The sequence below is a fragment of the Peromyscus eremicus genome, chromosome 1 (assembly GCF_949786415.1).
Source record: "Peromyscus eremicus chromosome 1, PerEre_H2_v1, whole genome shotgun sequence".
Taxonomy (NCBI): Eukaryota; Metazoa; Chordata; class Mammalia; order Rodentia; family Cricetidae; genus Peromyscus; species Peromyscus eremicus.
The window spans coordinates 82621097-82635644 of NC_081416.1; the positions used below are offsets into that span (position 1 = coordinate 82621097).

Genomic DNA, 14548 nt, shown 5'->3' on the forward strand with positions numbered 1-14548 from the left:
GATGCAATCTCCTTTTGTGTTTCTCCTTACCTTCCTGTTTTACACAGAAGGATGCTTTCTGAATCCCTAACCATATACTAATCTCTACTTAGTTATTTATCATTAATCTCCAGCACCATTACTTTCCTAGAAACATGTTTTGTGACTTCATTTGCTCTGTGTCCAAAGTAAATGGGATTCATTTTTTTATTTTAAGTGTTCTGCAAAATTGCAAGGAAACTTTATTCAAAAGCAATGGTACAGATCAGAAGTATGCTATGGAGAGTGACAGTGGTCCACATGTGTGAGTATGTACTGTGGATGTTTTGGACTTCAGTGTCTCTTAGAGCCGTCATACAGATAGAAACATAATGGATGGATATTACAGAGTTTGCTCTTTATAATCTACACTTCACTGATGTTTTATCTGCTTTGAATATCCGTTGCTGGGATCTGGGTGAGTCCACATGTTTGTATAATGGATTCTTCTTGAAGTTCAACTATCATTTGCTTTGTTTCTTTCACAGTAAGACAAACTCTTGCCTGTGTTGCCAAGGTACCCAATGGTACCCACCATTCTCAAGGGCAGGAACTGGTGAAGAGATCACAAAGCATCCAAGTTGCTAAGGCAACAAGAGGAGGTAGAAACAGCAGGAGGAAAACAGAGGTGCTTATTTTCTGCCAATTCCCGGTGCTTGCACTTGCTGATCCACTGGCCATCTCACCCCTGACTCGTACTGGATGTGTCCCTGAACACTCTAGACTTGGTCTGATATTGAGAACTTCCTTCACTCTTCTCTCTTCACAAGAGTCTCGCTGCCACACCACTGCCTCTCCTCTTGTCCTTCCCCAGCTGCAACCCTGCTCCCAGTTCAGTCCCATCCTTGTATCCAGTCACAAGGCTCTCCCACTCAAGCCCCAGCTCTGCTTCTGTCTGATGCTTTTGGGTATCTTGAGATAGCTCAGGAGAAGGAGCTGAGGAGGAGGCCGGTACTCTGGATCCTGCTGCTGTGGTCTATAGACGGTTGGGCTGTCAATGTGATTAAACACTGGACACAACCCATGATCACTTCCCTTTGGTTCAGCTGTGTCACACTGGAGTTTCACACAACAGAGGTTTTCAGGGAGGTCTTTGATAGGCACCGAGTCCTCCCTGCAGATGACAACTTAGAACATATGTCTTGAGCAGCCTGCAGGCTTCTGGCTACATGTTCTTGTTTTGTTTTGTTTTCCACTTTAAGATCTCCTTGTTCAATATACCTAAGGTGGCAGAGTTCAAACCTGAAAATACTAACTGTAGAGCACCAGAAGGAGATGGATTTGTGCTCATACTAAATCCAAGATTTGTACCCTTTAGTGGTGAAGATTGTATGGTAAGTGATTGTATTTCAGAGAAAGTTAAAAATACATACGTTGTTTTTGTTTAAAAGAAATCTCAGGGAATACACTCAGGTTGGAAGCACTGTGTGACCCATTCCCAATTGCTGCAAGTTTCTGTTGTACTTGATGTATCATTGTTTATTGTGTTATTCATGATGGGGAAAGGTTGGTGGCCTTGGAATCTGTAATTGACCCTTGATACAAGTTCTGGTCTATTGAATATGCTTGCTTCATGCTGTGCTTTCCAGTTTGTTGACTTTAGCAGCTTGTAAGTCATCTGTTCCCCTGCCCCTCTGGACTCTGCACCTGCCGGTTTTACCAGAGCCTGGAGAAGCTCCTCAGATGCAAAGAAATGGAGGTTTCTGGAGGGCCTGCATCAGGGGCAGCTTGATCAGAAAGTGAACTTTTGTCCTTTGTCTTGTAAAATCTGTCCTGTACAGGGTGTTGATGTAGCCAAAGCAGAAAAGGCTGTAGGGATGTTGAGAATAAGCAGAGGCTCATTTCTTACTGTGAGGTTATTCACTTTACTACTGAAATGTCACACACATCCTCCAGTATAGAGACACACAGGTGTGAGTATATATATGTGTGCACGTACGTATGTATGCATCCATGTGTATATGTGTGATGGTATTATTTGTAGAGAAGACAGAGAGAGGGAGAGAAGGGAAGAGAAAAAGAGAAGGGGTAGAAGAGACCACAGAAGTGGTCATATTTGTTTTGGCTGACCTGCACTAGATTACCAGACAAGGGATCCAGAAAGGTCCAGTGCTCGGGATGAACCCTTGCATGAAGGCAACATCATCACACTTAAACACTTGCGATCAAGTAAAATCTATTCTGTTTATCTAACACCCACAAGGAGGAAATGTCATGATGAACCTTGTTGAAACATTTTTTTCCCTCTTTGTCTGGCTAACTTGACATAGTCAGTCAAACTTTGTCACCTCTGAGCAATTCAGTGTTCCACCTGCCTTGCTTGTTCTAGCTGTCAACTCTCTAAGCTTGGCCTTCAGAGGGAGGTTCTATTGGGCTTCATCTCCTTACATAACCACTATTGATGTCCTGCCAGCTACGGAGTGGAACTCAGGATATTTCACCAGTTAGTGTCAAGATGGACTTTGTTTTCATGCATATTTGACTTGTGTCTTTGGCCCGTACAGTTGAGGGTATTGCTCTCTCTTAGATAATGGTGCTTCCAAGAGGCACACTCTGTACTTGCTCCAGTTTTGAGGGTCAAGGGAAAAGGTTCCAGAATTCAGAGTTTGCTCTTTGGAAAGGGATTTTTGTTGTTGTTGTTGTTATTGTTTGTTTGTTTTGCACAAAACTAAGTCTAGGTGTTTGGGATAGTTGGAATTATATTTTAATTCATTTCTCTTGTAATAGTCATAAATATCAATTTTGTAAAATGATGATTGTTGCATTTGTTGTGACCACAAATTTCCAAATATTGTGTTTATTTACATATTAACTTGCAATATTGTTATTGATTGACTTAAGGACCATATTATGAAATATAAAAGTGGATTTTTATCACTGATTACTTGGAATCATATTCTTATAAAACTTTAGTTCTCAATGTTTAATAATACACATGATTACTTTGACACACTCTTGGTATTTCCATCAGAAATATGACCTTAAGTGTCTTCTTTAGAACTGACATGAAGGTTGAAAGAAAACTTCAATACTTTTAGAAATTTGTGTTAAGCAATATTCTGTACATAATTATTGTTGGATTAATAACCTAGGTATTAGAAAGCAGGAGCCCATTTCTCTTAGTCATGTTCATAAGTATAAGCACATTTTTGTATACTGTGTTCATATTCTCACACCTTATTATGCTTTTCCCCTCAGTTTTTCACATTGTTTGGGCATACTTCTGGATATTTCCTAAGGGATTTTAAGCAAGTTCTTTATGGAGATTCAGCATAAGGTTCCCTAGCCACTGTAAGTTCATATTTATTAGTTTCTCAATTTTAAGTGATCTTTAAACTTGTGAATAAAATTGTATTTATAGTTTTTAAAATGTGGAGCTGAGGATGCAGCTCATTTGGTAGAATGCTTACCTATCAGGCACAAAATCCTGGTTTCAACCCCAGCTCTACATGGACTAAGAATGCACATCTGCAATTCCATTACTTGGAGGTGTAGGCCAGAGGAGCAGAAGTTAAAGGTCATCTTTAGCTATATAAAGACCAGCCTGGGCTACATGCGACCTTGTCTAAACAAACAAACAAACAAAAACAAAACCTAAAAAATTTTTACTTATATTTTGCAGTAAAAGCAAAAATGAGCATTTTAGTTCCTATATTTAACATTCTGGTAAAGTGTGATACAGTCGTGCATGGTAAACAGAATCCTTTAAGAGTTCCCATTGTTCATTTTATACTTATATGCACAGCAATGAATCACCGGGAAGGAACCACATCTGTCAGTCACAATTCCTTGTCTGTCTGTACTCTCCCCACTGTGCATCTCCAATGCTTATCTACCTGTCAGATCCAAGGGAAACTCCATTTCCCCAAATTCCAAAAGGCAGAAGGGACAAATGGCTGCCTATTAGCATACCTACCAAAACACATGCTGGCTTCCAGACTTCCTCAGTATCACAAGTACCTGTTACACATTTCAAAGTCCACACTAGCCTCCTACCATAAACTTGCCCAGCTCACAGACTTCCCTACCCTCAGGTACTCATTCTCCTTATAATACTACTATTTTTGATATGCTCTCTCTCTGTCTCCCTCCTTCCCTCCCCCTCTCTTTCTATCTCCCGTCTGTCTTCCCTATCTCTAGCTCTCTCTGCTCTCCCATACTCGCCAACTCTCTCTCTCTCTTTCTCTCTCTCTCTCTCTCTCTCTCTCTCTCTCTCTCTCTCTCTCCCTCCCTCCCTCCCTCCCTCCCTCCCTCTCTCTCTCTCTCTCTCTCTCTCTCTGCTCCTGCTTCTCTCCTGGTCAGATCCAGCCTGCTGGCCATGTTCAGTCTACTGCTTTCTTTCTCTGCTCTGGACTCTTCCAGATGTCTTTGGATATTCTCCTTATATGTACAATTAAAACCTTCCCCTTCACCATATCATGAACAGCCATGTTGTGAGTTTATACACTACCTTTTACATGTCTCTGAATCTTGTGAGGATGGGTCTCTTATTCTGTACCCCAGGAGTCAGTATCATAATTTTAAGATTGATCCATATTGTTTGTGTATGAACAGTCTGAGCCTTCTCTTTGCAGGTGGAGCCCACCTGTTTGAACGATACACACTTCATCTTCTGTCTTCCAAAGAGATTGGGGTTGTTTTTCCCCTTTACTCTTTACCTTCGAAACAAAAGCTGGTACACCAATACCCCTGCGAAACATCCCAGCACATCTCTCTGCAATCTGAATTGACTTGGAAAAAAAAACGCCAACTCAAGTGTGGCTATATGTACTCCAACTTTAGGAAATTAGGACTATTTTTAGGATTCTCGTTAAAGACAAAGTTCACTGCATGAGGCATTTTAGTTACTTTTCATGATCTCCTGTTTAGGGTTACGTCATTGACTCATTCGGGCTTTATTCAATGACATTGCTCTACTTCCCTATTGCTGGGACAGACACTCTGCTAAGATCAACTTTCCAATCCATTCTGGTGAGGAAGATAGAGTAGCCATAGGCAAGAGAGGCTCAGTGTCAGGACCACCCTTTCTTCTTTCTCCCTCCCTCCCTCCCCCATCCATCTCTTCCTCCCTCCCTCCTCTTTTCCCTCTCCCTCCCTCCCTCCCTCCCTCCCTCCTTCCCTCCCTCCATTCATGCATCAAGTATCATATTTTGGGTATATCTCAAATTGAATCCCAAGTATATGTCTTTTTAAATGGTTAATGACTATCATTATCTATAATTCATTTTTACATGTCTTTTTCTATAAAAAAATCACATGGAGCAAAATTTACAAGCCTTTAATATATATATCATGTTTCAGAAATTCATATTACCAGTGTAACTCAAGACCTTTCAGCATCTGCCCTATTACAGTACTTCACAAGTGGACGTGCCCTCTTCCCCTCGGCACGGGCTGATCTTCCTCATTATGGCTGCATATGCCATTGAGTCTGTCTTATTTTGCCCTGCACTGTAGTTATATAGTCACGTTTCCCAGCAGGACAGTGGCCATTCTTTTCCGCTTCTGACTCCAAGTCTCGCCTATTGAGTGTTTATCCCTGCTGAATGTGCAGTCTTGAAAATCGCTAGAATCAATGAACTTGAGGGTATATGTAGACAAGTCAAGAGCAACCAGTGAAAGACGTTATCAGAGTCACTGGGAACTTACTCAGGGGAATTATCTTCATCCATCACTTCAGAGTCTCCAAGAATTGACATCATGGAACTTAGAAAACCCCACACTATTCACGTCTCTTTATCTCTCTGTTAGCTTTCAAGGACTAAGATGTGAGGATGTGATTATTTTGGGACAAGGTCATCTCATGTATGTATTTTGAATGTTTACTGATCTTTAAATAATAAAAATCACCAAGCCTAGAAGAAAAAAAAATGACTCTAAGCAATTGTTACATAGTGTTGGATCCAAGAACAGGTCGGGCCATGGTGAGCTAAAAATTGCACTTCACTCAGGCACCTTCACGCACAAGGCTAATAATGCCCTAGCCATGAGAGAAGCAGGAGGCTGGAGGTGTCTCTTTCTTGGAGCACTGGCCTCCCTGGAGCTGGCTGAGGGATGGCATCTGCTCAGAGGCTGACGCAGACCTGCGAAGGATGACTTTTTTTTTTGTAGCTGATGTATTCTAAATATCTTAAGGCTTCTTATTATTTGGAATAACATCATCGCTACTGATCCATGTTTTCTATCACTTTTCCAGCCTGATTTTGTTGGCTTTCCTAAGAGGCCTGTCGTTGCTGCCCTGTTGAAAATTTCTACCTTGTCCACTTTCTTTTGAATAAGTTTGCTGTGACCATATGTTAGCATATTATAAATGTAAGCTTAAAAGTTACGCAGAGCTTATGTTTTGACCCCCCTGCAAGCACTGTTTCCGGGCTTAGTGTCATCTCCATTGCCATGGCCCCATGTTGGGCGCCATTTGTAGGCAGAAAAATGGCTCAGAGAGACTTCCATCTAAGACGGGGGGGGGGTGTCTTGCAAGGGAGAGGAATGAGAGAGACATTTTGCTTACAGCACAGATTCTATGGCTGAGCACTGACCTGCATGTGAGGCTCAGCCAATGCCCTTGTTTGCAGCCCAGTGCCTCTGTTTGTCACTTGTGTGGTTAGTCATTACTGTAATGACAAGGATGTCATCGAATAATTCTCTGACAGCTTGTTGGGGATGGAGAGTGCCACTCTACTCCTATGTGCGGGGTCCTAGGGCACACTTTTATCTTTTATTTTGGCTTATAAATCTTCTAAACACACCTCTCACTGTACTCCCATCCTGACCGTGTGATTCTGTCCCCAAGGCCACCCTAACTAGACACTCTCTCGGGATCCAGCTGTAGCCCTACAGAATACCCTGCAGAGGGGTCAATGCCCAGCACTACGTAGACATCATCTTTGGTAAGGGTATAAAGGCAGCGGGTCACATGACAGATCATGTCATGTATGGGGCTGTTGGATGTGCTCCCAAGTGAGGCTGGGGTTGCTGTGTGTTCTGCTTGACTCTGTGCTCGCTGAATTGTATATTCCCCTGAGTGTGTGTGTGTATATATACACAAGAATCAGGCAGATGCTGAATGGAATATCTCAATAATGACTCCCCTCTAAGGTAGGATAGAAGAAGAAAGTATGTTCCTTCCCACAACCTCCCTGACCAAGGACGTTTCTGCTTCTGCTCTGCTTAACCTTTAGTTAAACCAGATGGTCCTACCTCAGACCTCAAGGTCCTGAGTGACAGAGAATTCACAGAAGTCAAGACCAGTGGGGGAAAAGCTTTGGGTTCCTAGAGGAGGTTATAGTGAGAAAAGAGGGCCTATGTGTAGAGAAGCTTGGCTGAAGAGTCCTGGGCCCTGGCAGTGAGTGGGACCCCTGGGGGATCGTGTTCTTGTTCTTGGGGAAGGGATGCACATGGTCCCTCGTGGAGAAAAGCCTGGGGTTAAGGCTCTGAGGTCTTTGGGCAGGGGTAGAGGATACCTACATGATTCCTGGGTTCCTGGAAGTTGGGTCTCTCACTCACTCATGGTAAATTCAATTAGGAAACAGCAGCAGCAGCAGCAACACTGCTTGGGAGCGGGGCAAAAAAGATCCTGGACTCATCCAAAGCAGGAGGGACTGGATGGTTTGGCAGGTAAGTGTTGTCACCAAGCCAAAGCTGACCTCAATGGACTTCCTTCTGGCCTGAGTCTCCTTTCCTGGGTGTTGAATGCATGTTCAGGGCTCCCCCAGAAGCTGCTGTCAAAAGGGACAGTCTAACCCTGCAGCGTCTCAGATTGACAACCAGGGAATATTACAGAGGGAAGGCATCCATCCACAGAGTGAGTAACCACACAGGGTGCTATTCAGGTTCATGTTTTATGGCCCACAAACCCAGTTTGAGAGTTCAGTGTGCCCATCTACAGGACAAACGACTTCCAGGAAGGGTGGTAACTGAATTTGAAAATGCAAAAAAAATGTTGAGGGTCTTGCTTTTCTTTTCCAAACTTACCCCACCCCACCCCCACCAGCCACGGACTTGTGCCAGGTCACGGGGATGCTCCTGGGCTGGTTGCTCATCTCTTCTGACTGTACTCCTTTAGTCGAAGCTCCTTCCTTTTGATTTTGCCCGTGACAGTTTTGGGCAATTCTGCAACAAACTCCACCTGGTAGAGAAGAAAGTCATCCTGACTTAGGGCTGGCTGCAGTTCCCTTCCCGTTCCCACACCCTGCTTCACCCCACCTCCCTCCACAGGCTGACACCTGAGGTGACCTCCATGGCCTCCACCGAGTCTTGCAGGTTTCTCCTTATTGCTCAAGGAAGGTGTAGTCATGTAACTTGCTTTGACCCACGAACTGTGAGTGGAAGTGGAACGTGTCCTCTCCAGTCAGAAGATTTGGGAACCAGCCACTAAAATCTCTATCTCTTACAGGACAAGGCAGGTGCCTCTGTGGCTATCCCATCCCAGGATGGGGTAGAGGGGGCAGAGGTTATAGAAGACTCATGATAGACATGAACAGGAGACCTTCACTGCTATCAGCCTCCATTGTTTGGGGGTCCTGTACTATATACAGTTACACGTAACCCTCTCTGATGGGAAGTAAGGTCTTCTGACCTCTGTAAAGGAGCCTAGACTAATGTAGCAGGCTGTAGTTGTCACATATACTTTTGAATTCCAACACTCCTCTTACTGAGTGCAACCTCAGGCAGCTTGAACCTCAGCTTCGTCCTAAAAAACATGCGTGCATGCTCTTGGACTGTGGACAGGCTTCAGTAACAGTGCACTGGGGCTAGAGCCTGGCACCGAAGTAAGTATTCTAGTACACGAGACTCGTTAGCCCTGCAGCCTCCTGGCATGTGCACCTTGGTAAACATGTGGATGGTGCAGGAACGCACTTCAGCAGAAGAAAACAACGGCTTTCTGACAGGTATGTCTCCATTTTAAACCAGCAGGGCAGTATAGGCATAGTCCTTCACAGCTTGCTTTTTCTCCTTCTGTACTGATAAGGCATTTTATGTCAAAAATAAAAAAAAATCTGAAACTGGACATGATGGTACATGCTTGTGATCCTGACACTCAGAAGACTGAGGCAGGGGGATTGTAAATTTGAGGCCAGTCTGTCTACATAATGAGTTTGAGGCCAGTTACACCAAGAGATACTGTCTCAAAAATAAAACAAAGACAAAAACATAATGTAGCAGAATGTTAAGTAAAACAAAATGAAAAAATTTACCACCTGTTTAAATTACAGGACAATTTTCAATTTTGTGACTAAACAATTTCAGTATTGTTGGATATTTTTTTGCATGCTGCACATGGCACTTGAAACAAATGTAACAAAATAAGCATCTCAAAATACATTGTATATTCTAAGAATAAATATCTTGTTTCCTTTTGTTAGCTTTATGTATGTTATTGGGGTTGAAAGATAGGGTTTATTTCTTACTATGAATCACATTAAAAAGTCTGAAAAGTATCCACTTTGATTTCTTCTTAAATTTTACAGGATAATAAATAACATTTGATTTCTTCTTAAATTTTACAGGATAATAACATTAAAAATACATTTTTAGGTGCTTTCCTGATCTTTTTCTTTTGGTTAATGTGCATCAGTGAGTTCATTTCTGGTACAGGGCAGAGAGTCCCCAAGAAACAAAACCTTTCGACTGACTGAACTGTCTCCCCACCCCACCATTGCCGCCCTCTGAGGGGTGGAGCAGCAGCTACTTGGAGCCCAGAAAAGGCTGAAGTCACCAGCCGGGACCGTCAAGCCTGGCTCACCTTTCTGGGGTACTTGTACGGTGCTGTCACTGACTTCACATGCTGCTGCAGCTCTTTGGCAAGCTGTTCCTGATTGTGCAGCAGGAACTCTGGGGTCAGGACAATAAATGCCTTCACCACCTGCAGAATGGGAGTGGAGGTTCAGATGCATGCCATCTCGCAGAGTTTGCTAAACAATGTTTATTGAATGGACAAATCCACTGTAGGCTTGAGTTGATGCTTGAGACTAGGGGTTATGTGGAAAAGGAGAGGGCCAGGTTCAAATCCGTGCCCTCCCCATTTCCACTACATGCCTTGGAAAAACACCTGGCCTCTCCTCACCTTAATTTCCCTCTCTGTGAAATGGGGTACAATAGGAGCACATTCTTCACATTTTTTTTAAGATTCCATGAGAACACAAAGTATGTATGAAACACATGACCTGCATAAATTTGTTATTACTATTATCACCACTATTAATATCAATATGTATTTACTGTGTACACTGCTCTGTATCTTGAACTCAATGGGCAATAATAATTAAAATAATAAATTAAAACAGCAATGATTGTTACTAAAATGTTGTGATAATTTATTTTACACTATTAGTTTTATCCCCACTTACTTGCACAAGTTCTGGTACACAGAAGTGTTCAATAGATATTGTTGAGCCAATGAATGCATGTTCTAGAGCTTGCATTGGTGAGTGAGTGAGTGTGTGTGTGTGTGTGTGTGTGTGTGTGTGTTACTGTAACTTCTCTGCAATGATGGATTGTTATCAGTAACTGTAAGCCAAAATAAACCCTTTCTTCCCTTGGTTGTTTTTTGTCAGGATATTTTATCATAGCAACAAAAAGGAAACTAACTAAAGGACCCATTGAGTTATCTGGGAGGCAGGGAGCTTGCGTTTTAAATGCACTGCATTGCTTTCTGACCTCAGGCAAGCTACTTAGACTCCCCGCGCCTTTCTTTCCTGTAATGAGAATGTGAGATCAGACCTTGGGGTACTGGGTTTTGATTTACTTAATTTTTTGCCACGTCTCCAGCCTCAGGCTATTGGGTTTCCTGAGGATGAAATGAATTGGCACAGGGCAGCTCTTTGAACATCAACCTTTTTTCAGTCGCTGAGGCCACAGTGCCCCCTGGTGACCACAATGTGTAAGTGCACGAGCACACCAGCGGCTCGATTTCCATCCTAGGTTCCCAGTTTACGCTAAGGCCTTGAAAGTGTCTCTACCCCTGTCCAGGCCCTGCACACGGCAAGGACTTCTGTGTCCTCCTTACCTCTCCTCGATTCAGGTCCGGGCTGCTCACCACGGCCGACTCTGCAACGGCCGGATGCTCCGCCAAGGCGTTCTCCACTTCTGCAGGCCCAATGCGGTATCTGGAGAAACAACTGTTCTGAGAAGACGCCAGGGCTGCAGAGAACCAAGCCTGAAACCTTGTACTTCGAGGGTCACATGGCCACTTGACACCGAGGGTGGAGGTCATAGACAGCCAAAGACTCCAGACTAGTATTGTGGACCGCCAAAATGAAGTATTTAGTATTAAAACTACCGGGCTCAGGTGTTCCTGGGATGGCTCACTTTGTGCTCCTGGAGAGGGAGGTGGCAGAGTGATAGCTCCTTGAGGAGCTCTGGATGTTTGGCCCAAGCAGCTTCCCTCGGCCCCAGAGCCCTTGAGATCCTCACATCGTGTCCCAGCAAAGGCGGTGTCCTAGTCCCTCATCTCGGTGTGCTGTTTTATCTTTTAGTTCTTTGCTCTTCCCTTCCTTTTCTTTCTTCCTTTCCTGGTACTAGGGATTGAACCTAGGCCCCCACACGTGGAAGGGTATCCCCAATCCACCTTTAAAAATTTGAGATAGCTGGGCAGTGGTGGCGCACGCCTTTAATCCCAGCACTCGGGAGGCAGAGCCAGGCGGATCTCTGTGAGTTTGAGGCCAGCCTGGTCTACAGAGTGAGTTCCAGGAAAGGCGCAAAGCTACACAGAGAAACCCTGTCTCGAAAAACAAAAAAACAAAAACAAAAAAACAAAAAACAAAACAAAAAAAAATTGAGATAGATAGGATTTTAGTAAGTTAGCCAGGCTGGCCTTGAGATCACTCTGTTGCCCAGGCAGCCTTGGACTTAGGATCCTTTTGCCTCTGCCCTCTGAGTACCTGGAATTATAGGCCTGGGTTACTACACTCTTGGCTCCTCCTCCTAACTATGTAATGTTTTACTCCCATGAACGTCATTTTAATTAAATCTTTTGGGTGCAGGGGTGTAGAGGCATCCAAACACTGAGGTATTAGGATATCCTAGACATGGCTCTGTTCAGAGTCAGGCTGAGGGTCCCATCACTAAGGCATGAAGGAATGTCAGGGAGACAGAGTGCCATGAAGCATTTGAAGGTGCTGAGAGCCAGCCCAGAGCCAGCCACACCTACCCAGAAGTGTTGATGACATCATCATTCCTGCCCAAGAACCAGAAGTAGCCATCTTCATCAACAGTTGCTCTGTCCCCGCTGTTGTAAAAGTCCCCACACTCCACCTCAGCTGTCTTCTCCGGGCTATTCTGTAAAGAGAACCAAGTGGTTTTGTTGAAGGGAGTGAACTTAGAGTTGATGAGCTTGGGGTCCTGTCTGGGTTTGAATTCTGCACCTGGCACTGGACAAGTCCACACACTGTGGGCTGCAGCTCCATCCATGAGGCGCCATTCAGCTCGTGTTTAAAAAACAGCATCTTACTTTTGTGGGACTCTCCATCAGAACAGAGTTTCCATTCTCGTGAGAACCCTGGTTTTATTCAGCTCAGCATGTGCAGTGCTGGGACAGCTGAGAAGGATCAGCAGCCACGGTGAGTGAATCCCCTTTGCCAAGTGCTATCTAATCTGATCCTCACATGAGGCAGGTGCTTCATAATGCAAGCTTTCCTATGATAATACAGAACAATGTAAAGTAAGAAGAATAATAAGAATAAGAAACAATACCAAGAAATCCAATATGCCCTTTATCTAGTTTCTTCCAATGGTAATGTCTTGCAAAGCTATTGTTCAATATTCCAGTCAGGATGTGGACATTGATCCAGTCTCTGATCTCTCTCAGATTTCCTGCAGTTTACTCGCCATCACCAGGAGACCCTTCACAAGGCTTTTGTAAGTACGCTCACCTCCCCCTGCTCCATATTTCTCCCTTCACCAGCTCCGATCCCCTGACAACAACTCATCTATAGGTTTTTTTTTCATCGACCATAATAACTGAATATATGTGTGAGCTACAAGGTCATAACTCAACACACATATAATGGATAAAGATCAAATATGGAAAAACAACTAAATTAAAAAATTCACCAGAAGGTTTAAAAGCATATTAAAACAGGCAGAAAGAGCCAGGGAACGGAAAATACAGCAACTGAAAAAAAAAATAAGGTAGCAAAGTGAACAGAGCCTAAGGGACTTGTAGGACATATCAAAGCCACCGAAGGTGTGCTTCCAGAGCCTCGGAAGAAGGGGGAGGGGTGGGGTGGTGTTTAAATACATAACGGCAGAAAACGCTTCCAAACTCGAGGTAAGTGAAGCAAGCAGTGTCACATGATCTCACGGATATGGATTTTCTGAAACAAGCAAATTCACAAAGTTGGAAAGGGACTGAGAGGTAACCAGATCCTGGGGGTGAGGGGCAGGCTGGGGTACTCCTGTGCTATGAGCACAGAGTTTCTGTTTCAGGTATAGATTTTTCTGGAGACAGATGATGTGAGGGTGTCATTCTGTCACAAATTCTTTTAATGCCATTGATGTGCGCCTTTGAAAATGGAGGAGTGAATTTTATAGTCTATTTTACTTCAAAACAAACAAACAAACAACAAACTAGGTCTCAATGGAGGAGTCCTTAACCATGGCCTCCAGGGGGCACTGCTTTATGTAATAGTTACCAAAACAAGTATGTGACTCTTAGCCTTAATTCTCAGAAAGAAAACTCTAACAGGGAGAAAAGAAAAATTAAAGCACACACACACATATGATATATGATATATATATCATATGTGTGTGTGTGTGTAGTGTAGGCTTGGGAATCATGGATGTGCACGTATGTGTGATTCTCAAAACTGCCTATTGGAATAACTTAAGATTTATAAAAACACCCAAGGGAATGCCCCTTGAGGCTGTGGTGTGAAGTCATAGCATCAGGTGAAAAATGTTTGGAGAAAACACGTGGAGTCTGAGGTGAGTTTCAGTCTGCTCACCCTTCTATAGTCTGTCTTGGAGCCTAAGAATTTCCTCTTGGGGATCACTTCTAACCAGAATGGCCAGAGTTTATTTGATCAGGAACTTCAGCAGGTTTTCTTATGGCTCAACCCAGCTTTCTGCAGTCCCCAATTTCTCATTTAGGGTATGACACCTAGAAGATGCAGACCCTAGACCTGCTCTGTTCATTAGGACATGCAGCACTTCCAGCTTTTCCTCAGCAAAGGGACAACTGGGCTTATCGGAGGCCCAGTCTCGTGATCCTGGAAGCCATCTTCCTCTTTCCTCATCATTTAGCTCTTAAATTCCAAGTGGGCTAGGACAGAAAGGTCTGTGACAATATACCGAGAGCCTAGTGTGTAGTTTGTATGGTTAGAGCGTCTTTAGGTTGGAGTGAAGAGAAGATGACTTGAAGAAGTCTCAGGGTGCAGAATGACCTCTACGAATCATTGAGGCAGGGTAGGGTGGGATGCCTTTACCTCATATTCCACAAAGAGGCCTAGAGGCCTGGTGGGCTTGATCCTGATGCCAAGGTATCCTTCAGTGTTGGGCGGGAGGATGTTGCCTTTCTCGTCAATGATCTGGA

The 14548-nt window shown here is 43.8% G+C and overlaps 1 protein-coding gene across 1 annotated transcript in view; it reads right to left on the reverse strand.

Moving 5' to 3' along the window:
* Positions 1-7975: 7975 nt before the first annotated feature.
* Positions 7976-14548, reverse strand: part of Acsm1 (acyl-CoA synthetase medium chain family member 1) — a 30769-nt gene continuing 24196 nt past the window's right edge. Inside the window, exon 13 of the mRNA XM_059251368.1 lies at positions 7976-8143. Coding sequence (XP_059107351.1) covers positions 8054-8143 — 90 coding nt within the window. The 3' untranslated portion in view covers positions 7976-8053. The remainder of the gene's footprint in view (positions 8144-14548) is intronic.